At 45.0% G+C, this 25,117-nt stretch overlaps 1 protein-coding gene across 1 annotated transcript in view; it reads left to right on the top strand.

Annotated features, from left to right (window-relative positions):
- The first annotated feature begins 201 nt into the window (after positions 1–201).
- Positions 202–25,117, top strand: part of SDC2 (syndecan 2) — an 80,424-nt gene continuing 55,508 nt past the window's right edge. The window contains exon 1 of the mRNA XM_077351845.1: positions 202–780. Within this exon, the coding sequence (XP_077207960.1) occupies positions 721–780 (60 nt within the window). The 5' untranslated portion in view covers positions 202–720. The remainder of the gene's footprint in view (positions 781–25,117) is intronic.

The following is a 25,117-nucleotide window of genomic DNA, read 5'->3' as shown; positions in this document are numbered from 1 at the left end:
CAAGTTTTGGGGAGGACGCCTCCGGCTCGCCCCTGCCTTCCTCCCGCAGCCGCCGGCAGAGCGCGGGACGCGCGGGGCGGGGCGGGATTAGTTTGGATTTGCGCGAGGCCAAGCGGCGCAGCGGCGCGGCCTCCTTCCTGCCCTCCCTCCCCACTGGCTGGACCGCCTGCCAATCTGCGCGGCAAACCTGCAGGAATCACTCCAGGCTTTAACTCGGAGGCGCGCCGCCGCTCGCTCCGCACTCCACGCCGACGGCCGGCCGAGCAGCCCGCGCACCGACGAGCCTCTGCCCTGCCCAGCCCAGCCTCGTGGCCAACTCCGCCGGGCAAACTTTCCTCCCACTCCCCCGCCGCGGGCCATTGGCGCGGCCAGGCGAGGCACCTCCTCGGCGGGCGAGGGACGGGCTTGGAGCGAGGCGGGCGACAGCGGCCGCTCTCCCCGCCCCCCTTCCCCTTGGCTCCCCTTGGCCAGCGAGCCAACTCCGCCCTGAAGCTGGTGGGCTGCGAGCGAGCGAGGCAGCGAGCGGGGACGAGGGAGCCAGGCGGCCGCGGGGGACGGGGACTGCCGCTGCTGCCGCCCGGGGAGACGAGCGAGGAGCTGCCTGGGAACCCCCCCTTCTCTCCCCCCCCCCGCGCGTTCGCTTTGGAGCCTGGCGGGGGCTGGTGCGCGCGCGCGCCTCGGAGTCCTTTGCTTGCTGCCCAGAGCCGCGGCACGGGGAGAATGCGGACCGTGTGGCTCCTGCTGGCCTGCGCCTGGATCGCCGGCGTCTCCGGGGAGACGGTAAGCGAGCACCCGCCGGGCAAGGGGCCTTCCGGAGGGGTCGGGCCGGGCGGCCGGGGGGCTGCAGCGCGCCGTCCCCTGCCTCTCCGTTGCCGGGGAGAAGTTGGCCAGCGCGGGAGAACCATCCCCTTGGCCGGCCGAAGGCTGTTGCCGTGCGCGGCGGAGCGAGCGCCCTTCGGGGCTGGCCGGGGGCCGGGAAGGCTGAGACCCCCGCGCAGAAGTTCGCCGCGCTCCCCGGCCAAGGGCGCCCCGTTCCCCCCAGGCCTTCGCGCTGAGTGGGGCCCCTCCGCCGGGAGGCAGGCCAGCCTTTGGCGGGCAGGGGCGGCGGGCGCTCTCCGGGCTTCGCCTGCAGCGCTTGGCTAGCGCGGCGCCTCGCTGGGAGAGGGGAAAGCGCTGAAAACAAAACTGGGGAAAGTGAGCGTGTTTCCGGGGAGAGCGCCTGTCGGGCAGGCAAAAAAGTTTGAATAGCCTGTTCCGAGAGGAATCCGTCGTTGCGGCTTCGCCTTGTCGCTTCCTCGGAGGGCTGGAGGAGAGCAGGATATGGTGGAGATTCCAGATGTGCGTCTCTTTAGGGGTGCGTGTGTGGGGGGGTTCAGGCAAGACCTTGGCAGTCAGTCTGACGCAGGGGCAGTCAAACTGCGGCCCTCCAGATGTCCATGGACTACAATTCCCATGAGCCCCTGCCGGCAGGGGCTCATGGGAATTGTAGTCCATGGACATCTGGAGGGCCGCAGTTTGACTGCCCCTGGTCTGACGGATCGGGGCTGGATTGTGGGCAGAGACTAAGGCACAGCCTCCCCACACACCTAGGCGCAGCAGGGAGGGCGAGAGTGAAGCATTTTCCCCCTTGTGATTCCAGGTAGACTTGTGGGCCTGATGGGAGCACCGGGTGGCAGAGTCGAGATTGTTAAAAAAAAAAAAAAAGTTTCCCACTGGGGAATTCACTTGGCAGTGGACTAATGGGCCTTTAAAAAAAAACTTCAGAGGAGGCAAACTCTGGGTGGTAACTATGGTGCTTACCTAAAGTGCTGGGGCATGCTTGGTCTTTGGGTTTTAGCTGCCTCATAGCCTTCTGACTGGCATAGAGTTCAGAGCACATTCACTGCCTTTAAAAGCCCTGCTTCTGATGCTGTTTGTGCATTAAAAGCTCCCCTCTCCTCTCCAGTGCCTCTGCAGAAAGGGGGGGGGGCGGATTCCCTGGGCAAAATAGCTCAAATCTCTTCTGGTTTCTGGTGCCGAATGTGCTCCCAGGAGAATTGTGCAGTTCAGCTGCAGATCTTGTGCCCTGTGCTTTGTGGCTCTCCTCTCACCTATTGCTGTAGCGTATCTGTAAATTATTTGTGGAAGAGCAAAACTCGGTCGTACTACTTACAGCTGAATTACCATCTCCTTATTTTTTGGGGGGGGCATTGTTCAAGGTTAAAGAACGGTTCATTCATAACCTGTTGAAACCAGCATGAGTTTCTGTCGGATGGAGATTGTATCCTCTGCTTTGCAGAAAGCCTTTCCTATGTACAAGGAGGCCATCAGAACTAGTGATGAAATGCAAGAGTATTTTGGGTGGTGGGGGGGCTACATCAGCACAAATGCCACACTCCCCGGTGGCTTTTGATGTGGCTTTAATTTCTTCTCTGTCCATTGAGGGCTGGGTTGGTTGGTTTTCTAATTTGGGGGCCTATGGGGGGGGGTGTCAAAAGAAGAAGGGGCTTCCTGTCTCTGTTTGGCTTAGAATCCTTGAGTGAAACATTCCAAGCAATCTTGTCTCTTAGTCACCGCGAGAAGGAAACACAACAGCTCCTCTGTGGTTGAAAGGATGGAAATACTGGACACGATGCCCTTTTCCACTAATATTTTTGCAGACTTTGGGGATGCTCTCATTTGTGGCTTTCACGATTTCCTGACGCAAGCAGCCCGATCCTATGTCTGCTTACTCGGAAATAAATCCTGCTGTGGCTGGAAACAAGGAAACAAGTTGTCTAAGTGCAATCCTGTGCCACAGTGCCTGGATCTGAGACCAGCCGGAGACAAAAACGGCATGAGCATAGGACTGCATCCAGGTGGAAAGCCTTAGGAGCCCATCGTTGAGAACAAGCCTTCTGGAACTGTTGCATAAGCATGCCTGGACGGGACTGGATCCACTGCTGTCCTAACTGAGCCTAATCTGTTAACGGAGGAAACCTTTTAATGGTTGTTTGCATCCTCTCTTCCTAAAACAAGCAACGCAATAACTTTCGGCAGCTTCTGAGGCTGTCTTGCATTGAGAGTCGTGAAAGTGTGTCAGCGCCGTTCTGAGAACAATTGGCTTCTGTACCTGTGGGGTTAGGATTTATATTAGCGGCGTGTTTAGAACGTCAAAATGCTTTGAAAGCTTAAATTTGCACTTAATGCAGCTGCTGTTGAGGCCATTATTCTGTCCCGCTCTGAAAGTGTAACCATCAAAGAGCCTTGGCAATTAGGAGTACTTTTGCTTTGTGACTGGTGTAATGAATGATCGAGGTTAGGTGGTTGAATTGGCAATGCTCTTTTCCTTTTCTGTGGGGATGCAGTGGCTAAAAGAAAACGGGGGGAAAAAACAGATGGGAGAGCATTGTGTAGAATCAAAGCATGTTAAAGCAGATGCCAAAACAGCCTTTGAAAATTCGGAGGCCGGCTGAACTGTACTGTCAATAAACATACACTGAGAGAAATGCTTCCACGCAATTAATTGACTCTGCTATGTTGATGGGGATGGATTGGTCAGCTCAAGCTTGTTGATCCCAAGGAAGGACCTATCTAGGAAGAGGGTGTTTCTCCCTGCGGCTGTCATCTTGGAGAGCTTTTTGGAGATCTGTAGTCCTTATGCTATTTGTTTTGATGATTGTTGAATAAAGCTTGGATTCTTGATCGACCTGTTGAAATCAAAGGGGATTCTTAGTAGACCTCCACAGGGAACTGGGCTGCAAGTGTCTAGAATAGCTTGACTGTCTTTTTTTCTGTTTGACAAATGCAAATTGGACAATAAAAAATAACGGGTAGGATCATGGCTCCCCTATTCTTCCTTGTGAATGGTTCCTTTGGGGTAAGGTCGAAGGCATTTTCTCTGGAAGATACATCAGAAATGACTTTAAGTGTGTAATCTTGCCTGGGCACCTCTGTGGTTAGATGTACTGAATCTTGTTTCCAAATGTGTAAACAGGTTGTCATGCTCCAGTTTCATTTGATCTTAAAATGTGTACTCTCTAAATCTGTCTGACTTGCGTAGCTCTTCCTTTTTTCTTTGTGGGATACAAAGTTCTTGCCAACTAGAAAAGGGAGGGGGTTTTTTTTGGGGGGGGCTGCCTCCACGAGAGAAGCAAGGAATTACAGACATTGTGGTATGTTAAATGAGAGCGCTATACAAGCATGTGTTGCAAAGGAAATTATATCGGGATTACAGTAAATGCTGAAAGCCATCAATTTGAGGTGACACAGTTGTGGTACTTGGCATCTTACCCAGAAACTATTTTTGGACATCTTGAAAACATACCACGTTGCCACATCATTTGTTCCAGCTGCACTGGGATTCTAGCAGGTAATATGATGATACTATTTCATCAGCCATAAATGCGGGGTAGGATGATGCAGCCATTCTGTTGATGAATGATGACAGTTGGATTCTTAAGAACCTGCCCTGCCCATCTAGTGGAAGGACTTTTGAGTCCCCTCTTTTATTGGTGAGTCAAACTGGAATTGTTTGGAATGTTAAAATGGTACGGAAAGCTTAAAAGTGGATGTGTACAGCCTTTAGAAAGCAACCTGGATGAATTCAGAGTACCGCCTGAAGGTTCATCTTGCAAGTATTGCAGTGCCATAAAACTTGGGGCCCAATTACATGCACATTATGCATTTTTTCATATTAAAGGGAGGGTAGTGTGGACCAAGGCTATGAAGTAATGGGAGAAAGGATGATTTTAACGCTGTTGCCCTGTGAAGTTTACTTTATAATCCCTTGGGAAATGGAGAGCATTTCCAGTTTTTGTTTTCCCTGGTTTTCAAAAAGGCCTGGTTCTATATTTTTCCAGGCTAAAGAAAATACAAGTCATATCTCCTTTGCTTCCCAGAAAACCAGCGTGGAGTGAAGAATTATCCTCTTGTACCTCATTCACAGCCCTGACCTGGGTGGTCTAAGCTAGCCTTGTCTTGTTGGATCTTCAGAGCTTAGCAGGGTTGGCCTAAATGGATTGAAGACCACCAAAGAAGTCCACGGTTGTTATGCAGAGGCAGGCAATAGCCACCACCTCTGAATATCTCTTGGTTTGAAAACCCAATGGGGTCACCATAAGTCATCTGTGACTTGATGCCACTTTCCACCACCACCACCTCATTCACCACTTCCTGGTCCACTTTGGGTGGTTGACTTAAATATGTTGGACAATCATGGATCTCTCATCCCAAAGACTGAATATGAGTGAGACTTGCAGCTTTGTGGATACAGCGTCAGCTCTGTTTGCTAACATCTGTCTCGCAGACCCCTGGATTAAATGGGGATATAGCCTTCTTGCAGCTTCCAGCTCAACTGCTGCTGAGTTGGAGTCACTGTGGATGGGCAGGTAGTTGTGAGTTCCTGCATAGCGGTTGGACTAGATGACCTTGGAGGTCCCTTCCAACGATATGATTCTATGATTCTCCATCTGGAGAGCAACGTATTGTACAGAACGTTGTGCCATGTGCTGCAGGCCCCTTGGCTTCCCAACCATGCAAGGAGGCAGCAGTAACTGGGCTTTGGAGTGAGCAGGGGAGTAAGAACTACATCTGTATCTGACTGGTTCACTGATTAATTGGCAAGCATGAGGGGAGAAATGGAGCTGGCGGGGCGTGTACAGTGCTGTCTATTCCCTTTTCTACAGTACATCTGCTTTGGGATACTAGACTAGAGTTTGCACCTATGGTCTGTGGTGGGCTTACTAGATGTTAGTGAACTTTAATATATTTTCCAAGTATTTTGGGTTTTATTATTATTATATTTTTAAAAAGCATTTGGTTGTGTTGTTGGAAGCCACCTTAACGTCTTTGAACCAAAAGGTGGGGGTTGAATTGTATAAAATAAAGAATTGACAACAGAACTGATAGCTGTTGTTGGCAGCAGAGGATAGGGCTTGGAGTACTGGGGTTAAACCAGGGGTAGTCAACCTGTGGTCCTCCAGATGTGCATGGACTACAATTCCCATGAGCCCCTGCCAGCAAACGACGTGTAGAAAGATATTGGCTAGATATCAAGAAATTTTCCTCCCATAGTCAGAGTAATTCAGCAGTGGAATCAACTTTCTAAGGAGGTGAGCAGCCTTCAGGCAAAGGCTGGACAGGTGCTTATCCTAGATGCTTTAGGCTGATCCTGCATTGTTCAATTCATCATGTTATCTGTACTGTTTTTTTATTCCAGCTCCACGTAAACCGCCCTGAGCCTCGGGGGATGGTGGCATATAAACAAACAAACAAACAGAGCAGGGTTTTGGACTAGATGGCCTGCATGGCCTCTTCCAGCTCTGTGGAATCATAGAGTTCTTTGATTCTTTGTACCGACAAGTTGCAGCCAGCTCATAGTGGCCCCAGGACTGTGGGGCTCTGAAGGCAAGAGATGGTTTGCCATTACTTTCCTTTGCATAGCAGTCCTGGACTTCCTTGGTCTCCCAACCGGTACTAAGCCCGGGCTGATGGTGCTTGGCTTCAGAGTTTTGACACAATTAGGCAGAACGGATGCCTTTTGTGGTGGCCAATGGGTAGTTAGTCAGGCATGGCAAGGCACAGATGTAGCTCAAAGTAAAGTATATCATTATTTATTAGATATGCCCTCTCTCAAGCGGCTTCCATTTTATATATCATATATATATTATTTGGGCAAGAAAAGTTCATTTAAAAATATGGGAGGTGGCTGTAAAACACTTAATACAGCTCTGGTTGGCAGAAGGATAAAGTTAAATCTCTAAATGTTGAAAGAGCAAATCTAATCTCTCTGGGTATAGTTACACAGGGCCTGAAAGACTCCCCCCTGCTCCCTGGCCTATGGTTGAGGCCAAAGTGATTAATAAAGTGGGTTGCCCTTGGTTTTGCTTTCCTCTCCGCCCCTTTCCCGTGCCAGTGATAGATGCTATCTGCCATAGACATTGGGCCAGTGAACTATGATTAATGCCTGGCATGGGGGGGGGGTAGTTAGACAGAATTTTAATTCTTAGTGAATTGTTGCTATTTCAATAATACTTAATTTTAATTTATTATGCACTTTAATCCATGTTGTAAACTGACCCCAATCTATATGGGAATATGATCATATAAAAATCCAATGATAAATAAATGTATTGCCTCCTGTCTAATTCAACCCTCCTCCTCTTGAGCTTGTTCCTGAGTGTTGGGGATAATTGGGAACAGACTGGGATGATACAGGAGAGTCTTCCACAGGAAAGGGGAGTTGGCAGAATTCAAAAACAGACGAAGCAAAAGTTTGTGTAAGAGTTGGGAGGGGGGAGCCCCCAACTTCTGTGTGAACTGACATGGCTAAGGGGGGGGGAATACTTTTGTAACTCTGGAGATATTATCTTGTGTTCAATACTTCTTTACAAAAAAGGAAATCTCTGCATTAAGAACTGCCTTCAAGTGACAAAAAAGAGTGACTTTTGTGACACGAGTTCCTTTCATTTCTGAAGCGTGTTTTGATTTCGGTTGCAAAATGCCTTAAGGCTACCATGCCAGCCATTCTGATGAAAGTTGATATTTCTTTGAGGGGTTTTGGTGGGAGGGGGGAGTGCTTAGGTTGTCTGGCTGATCTTACAAATGAAGAGAACTTGTTTGCTTTTGAATGTTCCTGGTTTTATGAAGTGTTGGCATAAGTGTGTAGTCGTAGTAGAGAAGTACCACCAGAAGACACATCGTCCTGAAGGAAGGATGCTAGATAGACGAACATGGCAAATGGAAGTGTCCATTGGGCAAAACGGAAAGCTGAGAAGGAGTTTTTGAATCACAGAACGCCCTAATATGTAGGAGTTCAAAGTACAAAGGAAAATGTCGTCACATATTAATGCAGTTAAATTGGAAGGTCTTTTAGATAAGATGGACAAGCAGGATGCAGATAGAGTTCACTGCTGTTCAATATGAAAGGTTTCTAATGTAGGCTGCAAGTATCCCTCACCTCCAAGGTTTAAAAATACCTTGCACTGTTTAAGGGATCATGGGAACAATCTTAGTTTTGCCTGCCTTCAGTAAATAAAAAGAGTAACTTAAAAAACAACAACAACTATGTTGTGTTGAAATTCCTAAATGCCTCTGGGAGCCATTGTAGAAGCCACGTCAGAATCGGAGAATTCCCTCTTCCTAATTTAGAGGAAGGCCCTCTAAGTAATGGGTTTAAACTACAAGTACAACGATATAGGCTAGATATCAGGAAAAAATTTTTCACAGTCAGAGTACTTCAGCAGTGTTCAGGCTGCCTAAGGAGGTGGTGAGCTCCCCCTCACTGGCAGTCTTCAAGCAAAGGTTGGATACACACTTTTCTTGGATGCTTTAGGATGCTTAGGGCTGATCCTGCATAGAGCAGGGGGTTGGACTAGATGGCCTGAATGGCCCCTTCCAACTCTATGATTCTACGATTCTTTGATTCTAAGATCCAGCCGCTTAAAAAAAAATGTTCTGTTACTCTTAATGTACATGCAACTTGTACTGCCATACTAAAGCATGTGGAAGATCGGAAAATTACAGTCCTAGCAGGGTCTTATTCTGTCCTGTTGCTAGCGACTATTGATCTCAAGATATGACAGGACAAATTAAAGAGGAAAGAAAACGCATTTTAAAATAAATTGTGTAGTAAATGGGATTTCTCGCACCTTCCTTCCTGTGGGAGCTTGTGAAAAATTTACTCCTTTTAAACAACAGTTGGCACGTCTATAATGACTTATAATTAGATTATCTTCATCAAATAGCTATTAATTACGCCGCAGAATGAGTTAACTTATACTGGCCACCAGTTCAAATGTTTTCCTTATGGCAAATAATGTTGTGATCCGGAGATGGAATAAAAGGCCACTTGTCTGGTTGCTGAAAAGCAGTCTGTCATCTTATTGGATGTGACTGTTTAAAAGAAACAGAGTTGTGTTGTTCTTTGAAGATGGAGAGGTTGTATTAGGTCTCTCCCCCCCCCCCCCAAGGCCCTACTTGTATCCAAGTCATAAAGACTCTCTTTTTATGTTTGCGTCTCATCTGAGCTGCAGCGAGTAATGAGTGAGCAATTTGAGTTCGGTTCAAGACACATTACTGAAGTGGTATGACATGGTTTCCTGTTGTAGTATGGGAAGAATTACTTCAGGCTGTTCTGTGAACAAGATTTGCTTAGTTGTCCTCAGAAGGTGAGTGAGGAGGTTACTGTTTGCACAACTGGTAATTTACTTGTAAGTTGCACAGCTGATGCTCTGAAAACACGGTAGTTCTTGCTCCCATTGTAGTCTAATTTGAAATCCTTTTGAGCAAAGGGAGACTAATATTTGAGCGTATAACGATTATTATTGTTTCTGTGTGTTTTTTTTAATCCAATGGTATAGTCTCGAGGAAGACTATCAAGGAGAATAATAATAGATACAACAGTGTGCAAGTGCCAACGGTTTTCTGAAGGGACTCTGGGGAAAATCATTGTGCACAGAGTAAAAATCCTAAGGGACTCATTTCCAACAAGCTCTGTGAATTATTTTTATCTGGTCCTGGATTTGCTAGGATGAACTATTAAGAACTAGATGGTAAGCAATCTCTGTGTGAATATTGCGTAAGTTACTTGTTGAAATCATACGTAGAATTTAAAATCCATTTTTTAAATTTCTGTTTAATTACAAAATTTGTTTTCTTAGAAAATATTAACCCAGTGGCGTAAGTTGTTGATGGCCAAAGGTGAATTTATTTTGGGTCACTTCTCTAATATCTGTTAAGCTTTATTTGAGTTGTATGTTGAACACAAATACACACTTTGTACTGTTTCTTTCTTCTTTTTTAAACACAGTTTTTTTGTGTTAAGCAACTTCTAGCATATTAGAAGTGAAGGGAAATCTTAACATTTAGCCAAACTAAATCATTTTTGTTTATATTGGTGATAAGTATGGGCCTGAGCAATACTGGTAACAATAGGACATTTTGTTGTTGTTGTTAGATGGGAAGTCGTGTCCGACCCATCGCGACCCCATGGACAATGATCCTCCAGGCCTTCCTGTCCTCTACCATTCCCTGGAAGACATTTTGCAGGTCACTAATTCAGAGGGTTTCTATAAGTCAGAAGTGATTTGATTGCACGTAATGCATATATCTTTGGACCCCTGATATGGACACAAGAGAACATAACCCAGTTTGTGGGTTGGATACCATGATAATCTCTGGCTCTTAAATTTTTTCAAAGCTAGTCATACCTCTTGTGATAGCACATCCCTCCACAATTCGTTTCATTTTAATTGGTCCTGTGGACAGACTTAAAAGAAGAAGGGTTGGTTTTATACACCGCTTTTCATTAACCGAAGGAGTCTCAAAGTGGCTTACAATCTCCTTCACTTCCCTTCACAGACACCCTGTGAGGTAGGTGGGGCTGAAAGAGGCCTGATATTAATGCTCAGTGAGAACAGCAGTATCAGAAGTGACTGCCCCTCCCCCCCCCCCCCCGTGCCACAGTGCTGGCTGCTTCGGGCTTGAATGGCCGCTTCGGCAGCCGAAGCACACAACCCTAGCCACAACTCTTAGCCCTTATTATGTAAAAGGATTTTGCCACATTGAGCATGATTCCCCTCACAAGGAAAGAATGAGGAGAAGTAGGAACTGGGCTCTTGTGGCGCAGAGTGGTAAGGCAGCAACATGCTGTCTGGAGCTGTCTGCCCATGAGGTTGGGAGTTCAATCCCAGCAGCCGGCTCAAGGTTGACTCAGCCTTCCATCCTTCCAAGGTCGTTAAAATGAGTACCCAGCTTGCTGGGGGGTAAACGGTAATGACTGGGGAAGGCACTGGCAAACCACCCCGTATTGAGTCTGCCATGAAAACACTAGAGGGCGTCACCCCAAGGGTCAGACATGACTCGGTGCTTGCACAGGGGATACCTTTACTTTACCTTTAGGAACTGGGCAGTTCAGTCCACCACATTCCTATTCTTTTATTCAGGGGTAGTGAAACTGCGGCCCTCCAGATGTCCATGGACTACAATTCCAATGAGCCCCTGCCAGCGAATGCTGGCAGGGGCTCATGGGAATTGTAGTCCATGGACATCTGGAGGGCCGCAGTTTCACTACCCCTACTTTTATTTCTTTGAATATAACTAAAGAACCCTTTTTTGTTTTTAGCATTTCTTGCTAGCCTAAGCTCCTACTGAATTTTAGCTTTTCTAACATTCTCCCTACATGCATTAGTTATTTGTTTATATTCCTCCTTAGTTGTAAGATTCTCCTTCCATTTCCTAAGTGAGTGTTTTTTATTGCTCAATTCTTTTGAAAGCTGTTTATGGAGACACCCCCTGATTCTTTTGGTTCCTCCTGGTTTTCTTTCTCAAGGAAATAGTCTGCATTTGTGCCTTTAGCATTTCACTTTTGCAAAACTCTCAACCTTCTTGGGCTTTCCGACCACGGGATTCTACCCAACATAATTTTGTTAAAATTTGCTCTCCTGAAGTCCACCTTCTACCTCACTACTACCAAATATGCTCACAACTTTTACCTAGTCAACTAGTTCTTCCCTATTGGGAAATGAAGTTGTCAGCAACCCAAGTCAAGAATTTATTGGACTTCACATTTTTACCAGAGCTGGTCTTCCAACAAATATCTGATTAACTTGGATTCTGATAACACCAAAGTCAGTGAAGAATACTGACAAAAGTTAACCTACCTACTTCTTCTTACATTTTCTTATTTCCTCTTTTCTTTTTAAATCTCTTTAATCTCTTTTTCATAAATTTGTAATCTTTTGGCTCATTTTAAAAGATCCACCTTGGAATTATAATTTGTCTTGGAAGGCTGGCAGATGCCCAGTGGTATCTGACTTCACCAGTAAAATAAAAATACAGCTGCAGGGCAAGCCCCTCTCTTTTACTTTTTGAATTTCTTGGCCTTCTTTGAGTGAAGTATCTCATACTAATGCAGACTTTCAAAAGGCAACAAATCAAAGAAATATATATATGCGCTTAAAGTATAGTTTTCAATAATATTTAATATGATATCCTTTCCCCGTGTTTGTATTTTTCCTTTCCCCCTCTCCTTATTTCCCATTCCCTTTTTCCTATTCCCTTATTATTTCTCTCCACTTTCCTTCCATATTAAATCCCAACTTTAATAGTAAACATAAAATGTTTTGCTAATTATATAATTATGATTATGAAAGGATGATTAGGCAATTATCTACACTTTTTGATTTCTTTTACTCGTATTTAGAATGTTTATTATATTTGACAAATAGTTTTTTATATGTAAATATTTAAGAACACCGCTCCCTTTTATGTACTCATTATAATTTGATTACTGGCTGTTGTGGGTATTCTGGCCTGTATGGCCATAGTCTGGTAATTTTAGTCCCTGATGGTTCACCAGTAATTGTGGCTGGCAGGGGCTCATGGGAATTGTAGTCCATGAACATCTGGAGGACCAGAGGTTGACTACCCCTGGCGTAGAATACCTGCAACAGCTAGTTTGGTTATTTTAACAAGATAAAAAGTGATAATTGTAAACTCCTGTGTCTGCATGGGGGAAAGTATATAGAAATAGTATATGGAAAATCAGTATATCTTTAGATTGTTATTGTTGTTGTTATGTGCGAAGTCGTGTCCGACCCATCGCGACCCCATGGACAATGATCCTCCAGGCCTTCCTGTCCTCTACCATTCCCCGGAGTCCATTTAAGTTGGCACCTACTGCTTCAGTGACTCCATCCATCCACCTCATTCTCTGTCGTCCCCTTCTTCTTTTGCCCTCGATCTCTCCCAGCATTAGGCTCTTCTCCAGGGAGTCCTTCCTTCTCATGAGGTGGCCAAAATATTTGAGTTTCATCTTCAGGATCTGGCCTTCTAAAGAGCAGTCAGGGCTGATCTCCTCTAGGACTGACTGGTTTGTTCGCCTTGCAGTCCAAGGGACTCGCAAGAGTCTTCTCCAGCACCAGAGTTCAAAAGCCTCAATTCTTTGACGCTCGGCCTTCCTTATGGTCCAACTTTCGCAGCCATACATTGCAACTGGGAAGACCATAGCCTTGACTAAACGCACTTTTGTTGGCAGGGTGATGTCTCTGCTTTTTAGGATGCTGTCTAGATTTGCCATAGCTTTCCTCCCCAGGAGCAAGCGTCTTTTAATTTCTTTGCTGCAGTCCCCATCTGCAGTGATCTTGGAGCCCAGGAAAATAAAATCTGTCACTATCTCCATTTCTTCCCCTTCTATTTGCCAGGAATTGAGAGGGCTGGATGCCATGATCTTTGTTTTCTTGATGTTGAGTTTCAAGCCAACTTTTGCACTCTCCTCCTTCACCCGCATCAACAGGCTCTTTAGTTCCTCTTCACTTTCTGCCATTAGAGTGGTATCATCTGCATATCTGAGGTTGTTGATATTTCTCCCTGCAATCTTGATCCCAATTTGTGACTCCTCTAATCCCGCATTTCTCATGATGTGCTCTGCATACAAGTTAAATAGGCAAGGCGACAGTATACAGCCTTGCCGAACTCCTTTCTCAATTTTGAACCAGTCAGTGATTCCATGTTCAGTTCTCACTGTTGCTTCTTGACCTGCATATAAATTTCTCAAGAGACAAATAAGATGCTCTGGTATTCCCATCTCTTTAAGAACTTGCCACAATTTGTTGTGCTCCACACAATCAAAGGCTTTAGCATAGTCAATGAAGCAGAAGTAGACGTTCTTCTGGTACTCCCTAGCTTTCTCCATGATCCAGCGTATGTTGGCAATTTGATCTCTAGTTCCTCTGCCTCTTCGAAATCCTGCCTGTACTTCTGGAAGTTCTCGGTCCACATATTGCTGGAGCCTAGCTTGTAGGATTTTGAGCATAACTTTGCTAGCATGAGAAATTAGTGCGATGGTGCGGTAGTTTGAACATTCTTTGGCATTGCCCTTCTTTGGGATTGGAATGTAAACTGACCTTTTCCAATCCTGTGGCCATTGTTGAGTTTTCCAAATTTGCTGGCATACTGAGTGTAGCACTTTTACTGCATCGTCCTTTAAGATTTTGAATAGTTCAACTGGAATGCTGTCACTACCACTAGCTTTATTGTTGCTCAGACTTCCTAAGGCCCATTTGACTTCACATTCCAGGATGTCTGGCTCCAGGTCAGTAACTACCCCATTGTGGTCATCAGGGATGTTAAGCTCGCTCTTGTATAGTTCTTCTGTATAATTTTGCCACCTTTGTTTGATCTCTTCTGCTTCTGTGAGGTCCCTACCATTTTGGTCCCTTATCATACCCATCTTTGCATGAAACGTTCTCTTCATATCTCCAATTTTCTTGAAAAGATCTCTGGTCCTCCCCATTCTATTGTTTTCTTCTATTTGTTTGCACTGTTCATTTAAGAAGGCATTCTTATCTCTTCTAGCTTTTCTCTGGAATTCTGCATTCAATTGGGTGTATCTTTCTCTTTCTCCCTTGCCTTTCACTTCCCTTCTCTCCTTAGCTATTTGTAAAGCTTCCTCAGACAGCCATTTTGATTTCTTGCATTTCTTTTTCTTTGGGATGGTTTTAGTTGCTACCTCTTGTACAATGTTGCGAACCTCCGTCCATAGTTCTTCAGGCACTCTGTCTATCAGATCTAATTCCTTAAATCTATTTGTCACCTCCACTTTGTATTCGTCGGGGATATGATTTAGTTCATACCTGAGTGGCCTAGTGCTTTTCCCTACTTTCTTCAATTTAAGCCTAAATTTTGCAACAAGAAGTTCATGATCTGAACCACAATCAGCTCCTGGTCTTGTTTTTATTGACTGGATAGAACTTTTCCATCTTTGGCTGCAGAGCACATAGTCAATCTGATTTCTGTGTTGGCCGTCTGGTGATGTCCATGTATAGAGTCGTCTCTTGGGTTGCTGGAAAAGAGTGTTTGCTATGACCATTGTATTCTCTTGACAAAATTCTACCAGCCTGTGCCCTGCTTCATTTTGTACTCCAAGGCCAAACTTGCCTGTTATCCCGGTTATCTTTTGGCTTCCTACTTTAGCATTCCAATCCTCCATGATGATACGCACATCATTTTTGGGCGTTGCTTCTAGAAGGTGTTGTAGGGCTTCATAGAACTGATCAACTTCATCCTCTTCAGCAGCAGTGGTTGGGGCGTAGACCTGGATCACTGTGATGTTGAATGGTTTGCCTTGGATTCGAACTGAGATCATTCTGTCATTTTGGGGATTGTATCCCAAGACTGCGTTTCCTGCTCTCTTATTGATTATGAAGGCTACTCCATTTCTTCTGCGAGATTCTTGTCCACAGTAGTATACCTGATGGTCATCTGAATTAAATTCACCCATTCCTGTCCATTTTAGTTCACTGATTCCTAAAATGTCGATGTTCAGTCTTCTCATTTCTTGTTTAACCACGTCCAGCTTGCCTTGATTCATGGATCTGACGTTCCAGGTTCCTATGGAATAAAAATCTTTACAGCATCGGACTGTCTTTTCGCCACCAGTTACTTCCACAACTGAGCGTCCTTTCGGCTTTGGCCCAGCCGCTTCATTCATTCTGGCGCTACTCGTACTAGCCGTCTGCTCATCCCCAGTAGCATATTGGACACCTTCCGACCTGAGGGGCTCATCTTCCAGCGTCATATCGTTATGCCTATTGGAACTGTCCATAGAGTTTTCATGGCAAAGATACTGGAGTGGTTTGCCATTTCCTTCTCCAGTGGATCACCTTTTGTCAGAGCTCTCAGCTATGACCTGTCCGTCTTGGGTGGCCCTGCACGGCATAGCTCATAGCTTCACTGAACTACGCAAGCCCCCTTGCCACAACAAGGCAGCGATCCTTGAAGGGGGATATCTTTAGATACAGAAGGGCAAAGAATAACGACAACTGCAATATGTAAAGATAAATGGAAAGTAGAAGAAGCCGAGGAAGACAAAAAAAAAAAGAACTGGTGGAAAAGTTAATGCAAATACGAGAAATCAAGTGCGATTGTGACTCTTGGACAAACTCCATTAAAACGTGATGATCTCCTTTCCTGTGTCTCTTAGCTTTATCAGGTCTTGGCAAACCACAGCACCTTTCTCCAAGGAGTTATGGGCTGGTCATAATTTCTCCATGATATTAGTTATCACAGGGGAAATGAGGGCTTGCCTCATTAGTTTGGTAGGATGCAGTGGCCTCACGAGTCGTTTTTATACATGTGACAAATACTTTCACCCCTCGAATGCTATTGAGGTTAATGATCATCCTGTAACTGCAGTTTTCATGTTGTGAAAAGGCTATTGTCCATTGCCCTGAATGTTTGCCCCTTTTATTTTTACTTGCAGCATCCCAATAATAATAGCTAAACTGAGCGTCGATAAGCTAGTCTTTCACAAGTTGTATCCCACTCAGCCAGTCCCATCTCTCATCCACGTATGGTGAAAGGCTTTCTAAATCTCCTGTTTTAGCTGCCCGAGACTGGAAATACAAAAGGGCTATAAAGCATCTGCCGGGCCACATTTCTGTGCTGATGAGCGGTAATTTTCTGTTGTGCTGCTCTCAGTGTTCTTGAGTATCACATTTGGATTAAAAAGCGGGGTGCAAGTCTCCTTAGGTAATAAAATGTGACAGTCTCCGGCAACTTGAGTTCAAAACCTCCAGAGCCTTTTGTGTATCCTGAACTAAATTATGGAATGATAATTTTGCATAGTTCTGATAGTTAGAATACTTCAGGATGGTTATTGGCATGTTTGGCAAAAAGACAAAGAAACAACCCAAAAGCCATTGGTGTTTCTATATCGTTAAAATTCATGAAGGGACAAATATCATGACCCTGCGGCAGAAAGTTTGGAGTAGGGTTCTGCACATTGGTGCAATTCAGTTGCCTGGGTGATCACCGAAGCTCGAAGAGGCGCGTAGGAGGCCAGCAACACGGTGCGGAGAGGAGGGGAAGTGATGGCGCACCAGCCAGCAGCCACATGCAGGCACAGAGTTCTGTGCCAGGGTGCGGCTGCCAGCTGGTGCGCCACCACTGCCTCTGCTCTCTGTGCCGCTGGCTGCCTTGGGCTTCGGTGACCGCCAAAGTGGCCGAACCATGCCAAAGCGCACAGCCCTAGTTTGGAGTACTATTCTGCTACTTTTAGAGGCGCAGTGAAAATTTCATACACATCTTTGTGCGTTGGAGTACTGTACACAGCATCTGGGTTTTGATAGGTTTGTTTCTCATTCTTCAGCAACGTCCCAATTGATTATTTCTTAGCTGTGGGGCTTGGCATTTCCTTTGTAACATGCAACTGGAGTCTTAAAATAACGATATGAAACATGCGGGAGACTAACCAGCTCTGGAGCCCATGTTTTGCCAAGGCCTGTTAAGTTTGCTGAGCTTGGCGTTAGCTTTGTGTTTACACCCTGCTTTCTATTTCTAGTAGCCTGATCTGCAGTCCAGTTAACTGAGGGTTTCTTTTGTGATGATTTATATCCCGATCCTGTGCATATTTGTTTGCAGGACTTACTGCCTGGCCAAGATCCGCCGTAGTGCTTGGCACAGTATGTTGGAGGTACCAGCGTTTTGTTCTGTTGTACAACGCAGGCTGTATGCTATGTGTCTCATATGAAATTTATCTGAATCAGAATCACACAGAACTAGAAGAGACCACAAAGGGCCATCCAGGCTAGCCCCCTACCTTCTTGGAGGCTTAAAACACACACTCCTGACAGGTACTCATCCAATCTCCTCCCAAAAACCTCCAAAGAAAGAGATCCCACCACCCACCAAGACAGCCCATTCCATCTAGGAACAGCCACCACCATCAGAAAATGCTTTCTAATATTTAAGTGGACTCTCCTTTCCCATAACTTGAACCCATTGCTCCTACTCCTTTTGCTCCTGCTTCAACATGTAGTTAAATACAAATGTATTTGTATTTATGTAGTTAAATACAAATATCAGATCACCCCTTGTCCTCTTCTCCAGGGTACACATACCCAACTCTCTCAGCCGCTCCTCGCAAGGTATGGATTCCAACCCCTCAACCATCCTAGTCTCCCTTCTCTGAACATGTTCCTGCTAGTCAATATCCTTCTTGTACTGTGTTGCCCAGAACTGAACACAATATTCCTAATGAGGCCTAACCAATGCAGAACAGTTTGATATTGTAACTTCCCTTGCTCTAGATTGCTCCTAACAATGCAGCCTATTATCCCATTAGCCTTCCTTATTCTGTTAGTACAGGAATCCCCAAGCTTTTTGCACCAATGGGTACCTTTCAAATTCTGACACAAGGTGGTGAGCGCAACCACAAAAATAGCTGCCACAGGAGGCAGAGCCCCCCCACCCCCCATACACACACTAGGGAAAAATAGCATGCAAGAGAAAATCAACACTGCAGTGGCAGCTGCCACCAAAAGGCACATTCCATCAGATCTCCAATGACCATTTAGAAGCCATGCTTGGCAGGAGCCCCACCTCCCCCACCCATTTTCCCTTGGTGACCACCAAGAAACATATTGGTGAGGAGGTAACAGTACCAGTCACTGCTCTGCCACTGGGTGATTTTTGAAGACTTAGGGCCATCCACCTCTTTTGCAGGTGGCATGTTATGAAAGAGATCCCACCACCCTGGAAGAGTTGTCTCCAGAATACGGGGTTAAGTTGAATTGGTGATCTTATTTAAGTTAAAATTTAAAATCTGCTTTAAGGGAATAGAATCATAGGATCATTGAGTTGGAAGGGACCTTAAGGGTCATCTAGTCCAACCCCTGTGCAATGCAGGAACTCACAACTACCTGTCCACCCACAGTGACCCCAGTTTCATTGCCCCCACCAAAAATCTCCAGAATCCAGCCTGGCCTGGAGAAAATTCACCTACCATCCCACAGTGGCGATCAGCAATTCCCTGGGTTTGCAAGGAAGGGCTACAAGAGACAAACACTGGCACATCCCTTCCTGCCTACCCACTCACTATCTGCCTAAGTTCATAAAATCAGCATTTCTGTCAGATCACTATATAGCCTCTGCTTAAAAACTTCCAAAGGAGGAGAACTCACCACCTCCCGAGGAAGCTCACTCCACTGAGGAACAGCTCTGTCAGGAACTTGTTCCAGATGTTTAGCCAAAAATTCTTTGCAATCAATTTCAACCCATTGATTCTGGGGCAACAGAAAACAACTCTGCTCCATCTTCTCTATTATACACCATCAAGTATTTGAAGATAGTTATCATATTAACTCTTAGTCGTCTTCTCTCCAGGCAAAACAGACCAAGCTCCCTCAACCTTTCCTCCTACGACTTGGTCTCTAAACTCCTCACCATCTTCATTGCCCTTCACTGGACATGCTCCAGTTTCTCTACATCTTTTTTTCAAAGTACTTGTGTAGATATATTTACTTTGTCTCTAGAAAGAGCTGAAGGTTTGATCTTTTACATAAAAGTACAAAGCTCTTGAGTAGCCTCCCCCTTTGAGGGTTCCCTCCCCCTTTTCTTTTGGAGTAATGCTTTGTTAGATCTAGCCATATACAATGACTTCCTCACCTATAAATAGTGAAATATGGCAAACTGCTTTTTTGTAGTAGGCAGTTGAAGTTATTGCTGAAGACATGGGTGGTCAATGATAAAATGGTAGTGAGATGAGAAGGAAAAGGTGGCAAAAGTATTATTTATTTAATTAATTTTGTTATATTTACTGCCCTTCCATTTTAAGAAAGCAGTGAGCTTTGTGTCTTGGCTTCCTTTAAAAAAATGTAAAATTCCTGGAAATTTTGAAGGCTTGGCTAAACAGTGTGTATTTCCCTCTTTCCAGGAAAACAGGCTAGTAAAGCCATCAGATGTAAAGTTACTGCTTTAATGATAAATCGTAAGAAGAGTAGTGCTCGATCATACTAGTGGTTCACCATTTTTGGCATCCTGGTTCACACAGTGGCTCATTCCAGAGGAGAAAATATTTCTGAGGAACCCCCCCCCCCCAGGGCCTGCTGGAGTTTCTCCCAAATTTCTACTTTTTCCATTGGAAAAACTGAAACAATTGGGGGGGGGGGTAGGTGGGAATCAAGCCCTCACATCTCTGTTCACAACAGTGATTGACAGTGAAGTCCTCACCACTATCCAATCAGCCTTCTTCTTTTCTTCAGAAACTTGTGCTTGCCAGAATTAAGTACCGGAATTCACCAGCAGCTTGCATGATCAGTCTTAGCAATGGTGCCCCTCATAACACACATAGTGGAATCATAGGTGGAGGCAATATTTGGCTGGTTTAGTGAAGGCTGTGCAGCCCAGGTATGTAAGCTATGTAAGGAAAACACCCTCCTTTCTGTTCACACAGGTTTTTCTTCAGGCGCATATGAAAATCCCAATAGCAACATTGCTTAAAATAATTCAAGCAAACCTCAGAACAAAATAGGTTTTGATTGTCTTTGAAAAACAAATCAGTCGTATTGTTCCTGTAAACGTCATTTTGATTTGATTTCAAGGACTTGAGTGGCATAGGGGATTAAATTATCCGCAGGTTGAGAAGCAGCCCACCATCTATTGTTCTGGTAATAATTAGTAGTATATAAATTTACCTCGTAAAATTTTAGTCCTAATCCACGGAAAAGCATTTGATCTGCGTTCTGGGCAGAGTCTTCAAACGAAGCCATTCAGAGAGGTCCTGACCTAGTTCTGCTGAGAAAATGTTGTGCAAATCAGCCCTGTCCTGCTAATTTGTTGGGAAAGGTTTGGAGGTAAATTCTTCATGGCTTAAAACGCTCTCGGATAGAGACACTTTGCGGTAGAACATTTCCACGCCGGGGAAGGCAGTCCTTTGCAAAGCTGGCGTTTTAAATATAGCATGAAGCCGAATAGGACTGACCTGCAATTAAGTGGTGGCAGTCTCTCATTTTGTGCTCCGCAGTTGTCAATTAGCCGTCATTATGAGAGATTTGTTTGCCAGAGGCTTTTGTGAATGAATGCCGAGCCCAAACTGTGTTTCTTTGCTCACTACCTGCGTAAAAAGGATATCTGTATGTCGTTACACCAAGGCTTAATCCTTAATGAAGTTGCTCTGTGAAATTTTGCTTTTCTCAAAAAACGAAAGAAAAAAGATTTCCTCTTCTTTCTCATTTAAGCAAATTCCACACATTAAAATTGCCTTCTTCCAGTTATACTATGTGTGTGCTTGGTGCAAGAGTCTGTATAAGGCAGGGGTAGTCAAACTGCGGCCCTCCAGATGTCCACGGACCACAATTCCCAGAAGCCCCTGCCAGCGAATGGACATCTGGAGGGCCGCAGTTTGACTACCCCTGGTATAGGGAGAAGGTAGATCTTTGCAGCCCAGGTTGGCTGGTGGTACAAAGTACCATTGTGGGTTTTGACAAACTTGCTTTAAAACACACACACTCACATCAAGAATTGGGGCACAGTTGTTGGGCTGTAAGAGCATTGGTTGGAGGATTTTGAGGACAAGTGGAGTAACTTGGCCATGGCTGATATTGGATGGGGCTATATTGCGCATAAGTATTGTGGCTTGTATATTATGTCTCTTGGGAAGAGAGAGGCTTCCCTTACATTCAGGTCAGCCAACTTCCTAAATTGTAGTCGCGCAAGAAAGACTGTCACTTGCTATTACGCATATAGTTTGCACATTTCACAGAAATATGAAAATACACAACATCATTGGTACGCATTTCTGAACATGGGCAGAAGGAATAAGTGAAGTTGACAGTACTGACAATGGAGGCGGGAAATATGATGACATGCACAGAAAGAAAGAAAAAATGAAGGCAGAGAAGCCTGGGCCGGGGATCAGAACACTGGGGAAGTAACGGTTGTCTTGAGGTATGGATAAATGTGACAATTGGCCGTTAACCATTTACATCCACTCTAAGCTCTGTGGCAGAAAGGTGGTATAGCAGACTGAAGCGGACACTGGTTTCTGAGAGTTATATGAGAGAGAGCAATGGTTGAAGCAGAGGAACTTGAAAATTTGAAAATGTGCCTCAGTATTATTATTCAGTATTATTAACCAGTTTGGTGTAGTGGTTAGGAGTGCAGACTTCTAATCTGGCATGCCAGGTTCGATTCTGCACTCCCCCACATGCATCCAGCTGGGTGACCTTGGGCTCCCCACGGTGCTGATAAAAGCTGTTCTGACCAGGCAGTGATATCAGGGCTCTCTCAGCCTCACCCATCTCACAGGGTGTCTGTTGTGGGGAGAGGAAAGGTGACTGTAAGCCACTTTGAGACTCCTTTGGGTTGAGAAAAGCAGCATATAAGAACCAACTCTTCCTCTTCCTCCTCCTGTGGTCTTCTCCTTGTGATAGTACCTGGCTATGGACCAGGGGACTGGAGAGTAATAGGCAACAATGAACCATATTATGTGAGATGCTTAATTAATCTGGACCGTAATTAAAAAAAGATAATACAGTTGTTGTTGTTGTTGTTATGTGCGAAGTCGTGTCCGACCCATCGCGACCCCATGGACAATGATCCTCCAGGCCTTCCTGTCCTCTACCATTCCCCGGAGTCCATTTAAGTTTGCACCTACTGCTTCAGTGACTCCATCCATCCACCTCATTCTCTGTCGTCCCCTTCTTCTTTTGCCCTCGATCTCTCCCAGCATTAGGCTCTTCTCCAGGGAGTCCTTCCTTCTCATGAGGTGGCCAAAATATTTGAGTTTCATCTTCAGGATCTGGCCTTCTAAAGAGCAGTCAGGGCTGATCTCCTCTAGGACTGACTGGTTTGTTCGCCTTGCAGTCCAAGGGACTCGCAAGAGTCTTCTCCAGCACCAGAGTTCAAAAGCCTCAATTCTTTGACGCTCGGCCTTCCTTATGGTCCAACTTTCGCAGCCATACATTGCAACTGGGAAGACCATAGCCTTGACTAAACGCACTTTTGTTGGCAGGGTGATGTCTCTGCTTTTTAGGATGCTGTCTAGATTTGCCATAGCTTTCCTCCCCAGGAGCAAGCGTCTTTTAATTTCTTTGCTGCAGTCCCCATCTGCAGTGATCTTGGAGCCCAGGAAAATAAAATCTGTCACTATCTCCATTTCTTCCCCTTCTATTTGCCAGGAATTGAGAGGGCCGGATGCCATGATCTTTGTTTTCTTGATGTTGAGATAATACAGTACTGCTTCTCATTCTTTCCATCACCCGCCATTTTCCTAGGCCCATGGTTTGATATGTCTACCTACTCTTTAATGCATGTTTATTAACAGATGTTGGAAGTGGCCCCCTATGCCAAAAACATAAAATTGGACTTCGAATGGCTTAACAGCCTCAAAAAGTTATATTTCCATTCCGGACATTATGATTACCTCAGTTGAAGTGACAGTCACTTCAATTCCATAGAAAATGTTTCTCGGAGGTTTCCCTTTTGAATATTTCAATTGAGATACAATTAGATCAGCCTTTCTCAACCTTTTGACTGTGGAGGCATACCTGAAATATTTTTCAGACTTTGAGCCATATGGGAACAGGAAGTGACATCAGCCAGCCCCCACCTCCCTGCCACGCTCCCCAGTGGTGATGTGTTAGCCAGAATTCTCTCTTTCACACACATGTACATGCTGGTGAACTCCAAACTCTTTAAAGAAAATAAAAACTCTAAAAAACAAAACAAAAACCTCTCTGAACCAGGCCCTTCTTCCTACCACCCGAAGCCTAGAGCTTGTGGAAATCCCCTCTGCCACCCCCCTGAGTTGAAACAAAAAACAAAACCCGCCCTGGCCCTGTTGCACTCGATATTCCCCTGCTGCTGGAGGAGGGAATAGAAGACTCAGCAGGCACGCTCCACACAGCCCCGCCGCTGGTGGGGGCTGGGAAAGGGTGAGTGGGTATGCTCCATGCCACGCTAGCGAGCCTTCTGTCGGGTGGGAGAGCTGCAGGGGCCTCCTGGGCTCCAAGCCCGTTTTTAAGACTGGCTTCGCCACCAGTATTTTATTGTATCAAACACATGTTTGTTGCATGGCTACTGAGAGGCATGCTGTAAAAGGGTGTTATGTCTGTATGTGACGTGCAGCACAAACTACAAAAATCATTGCAGAGTCACTTGCACACCCATTACAAATACGTAATGGGTCTGGAGCATACAGTCCAGTCACTTCAGGCCTACTGCCAAAGTATCTTGCCAGACAAGAGAATGACAGCTCTTGACGGATTATCTGCAGATCAGCAGCTGCTGTCTGGGAGCTTGCTTATGCACACCTTGCATTGTGAACAACTTGCTGGTCTCTATGACCTCTGACGGGCACTTACACCCATTAATCATGTTCTTCCATTCTCGGCCTTTAAATATACGCATTGGAATGAACCAAAGGTAAACAACAGAGGATCTCTCAAAGGCAGGATTGACTTACATATGTGGTGGTGGGATCACATTTTAATTTTTTTTTAAATGTTCGCTAATCTTTGAGAAGGTTGGGAAAACGTGTCTTAATTATAAAGGACTATGGTCCCATTTTTTAATTTTAATTTAATTGTATTTATTATTGGATTTGTTATGTGCTTCTCCCAGGAAAGCTGGCTTGCGGTGGGTTACAAAATAACCCCCCAATAAAAGAATTTTGAGACATAAAGATGAACACCTTATTCCTCCACCTCTTGTTTTAAGTAGATCTGCACATTTGCTGATGAGGAACTATGAGTACAAATTGGATTTAAGGCCAGGTGTTGATGCTGCCTTATTTGTATTGCATTGCTTTTGGTAAGAGTTGCATCGCTTTCCGTATTTTGGTCCGGTTAAGTTTAAATCCCGTTTAAAGCATGACTGAAGCTGGAGTTGAATGCCTTGAGTTCTTCGTATCAGAAATGCATGTCAGGCATCCTGCTATCTGTTTCCCAGTTTGGTTTTATTAGTACTCATTACATTTAATGTGTTTGGATTTCTTTCCTGCCCTTCCAAGCAGCTCTAGATAATTTATATACAGTACAAATATCTGTTTTAATCAATTGCTATGGCTTTCGCTGAGTAAACTCTGTAAACTTGGAGATCTCTGAGTAAATGCGGTTTGCTGATGGTAACGGAAATCTTCTGAAAGTCTGGACCCCTTCCACAGAATTAGAGCTTCAGTGGTGAGGAATGATAGGTAAACTCGATGAAATCTTGTTTAGTGCAGCCATGGCCTCTATTCTCACCCCACTTTATTGTAGCCCACAAAAATTTCGGCAGAGTGATGGCAAATTATTCAGAGTCACATTGTGAGCTTTACACTTATTCTGCTTTTCCGCACACAGAATGTATTTCTGACTGAGGATGAAACTTGCATGTA

This window comes from Paroedura picta, chromosome 9 (genome assembly GCF_049243985.1).
Source record: "Paroedura picta isolate Pp20150507F chromosome 9, Ppicta_v3.0, whole genome shotgun sequence".
Lineage (NCBI taxonomy): Eukaryota > Metazoa > Chordata > Lepidosauria > Squamata > Gekkonidae > Paroedura > Paroedura picta.
Note: the sequence above shows the minus strand (reverse complement) of the source record. Positions and strands in the feature narration are given on the sequence as shown.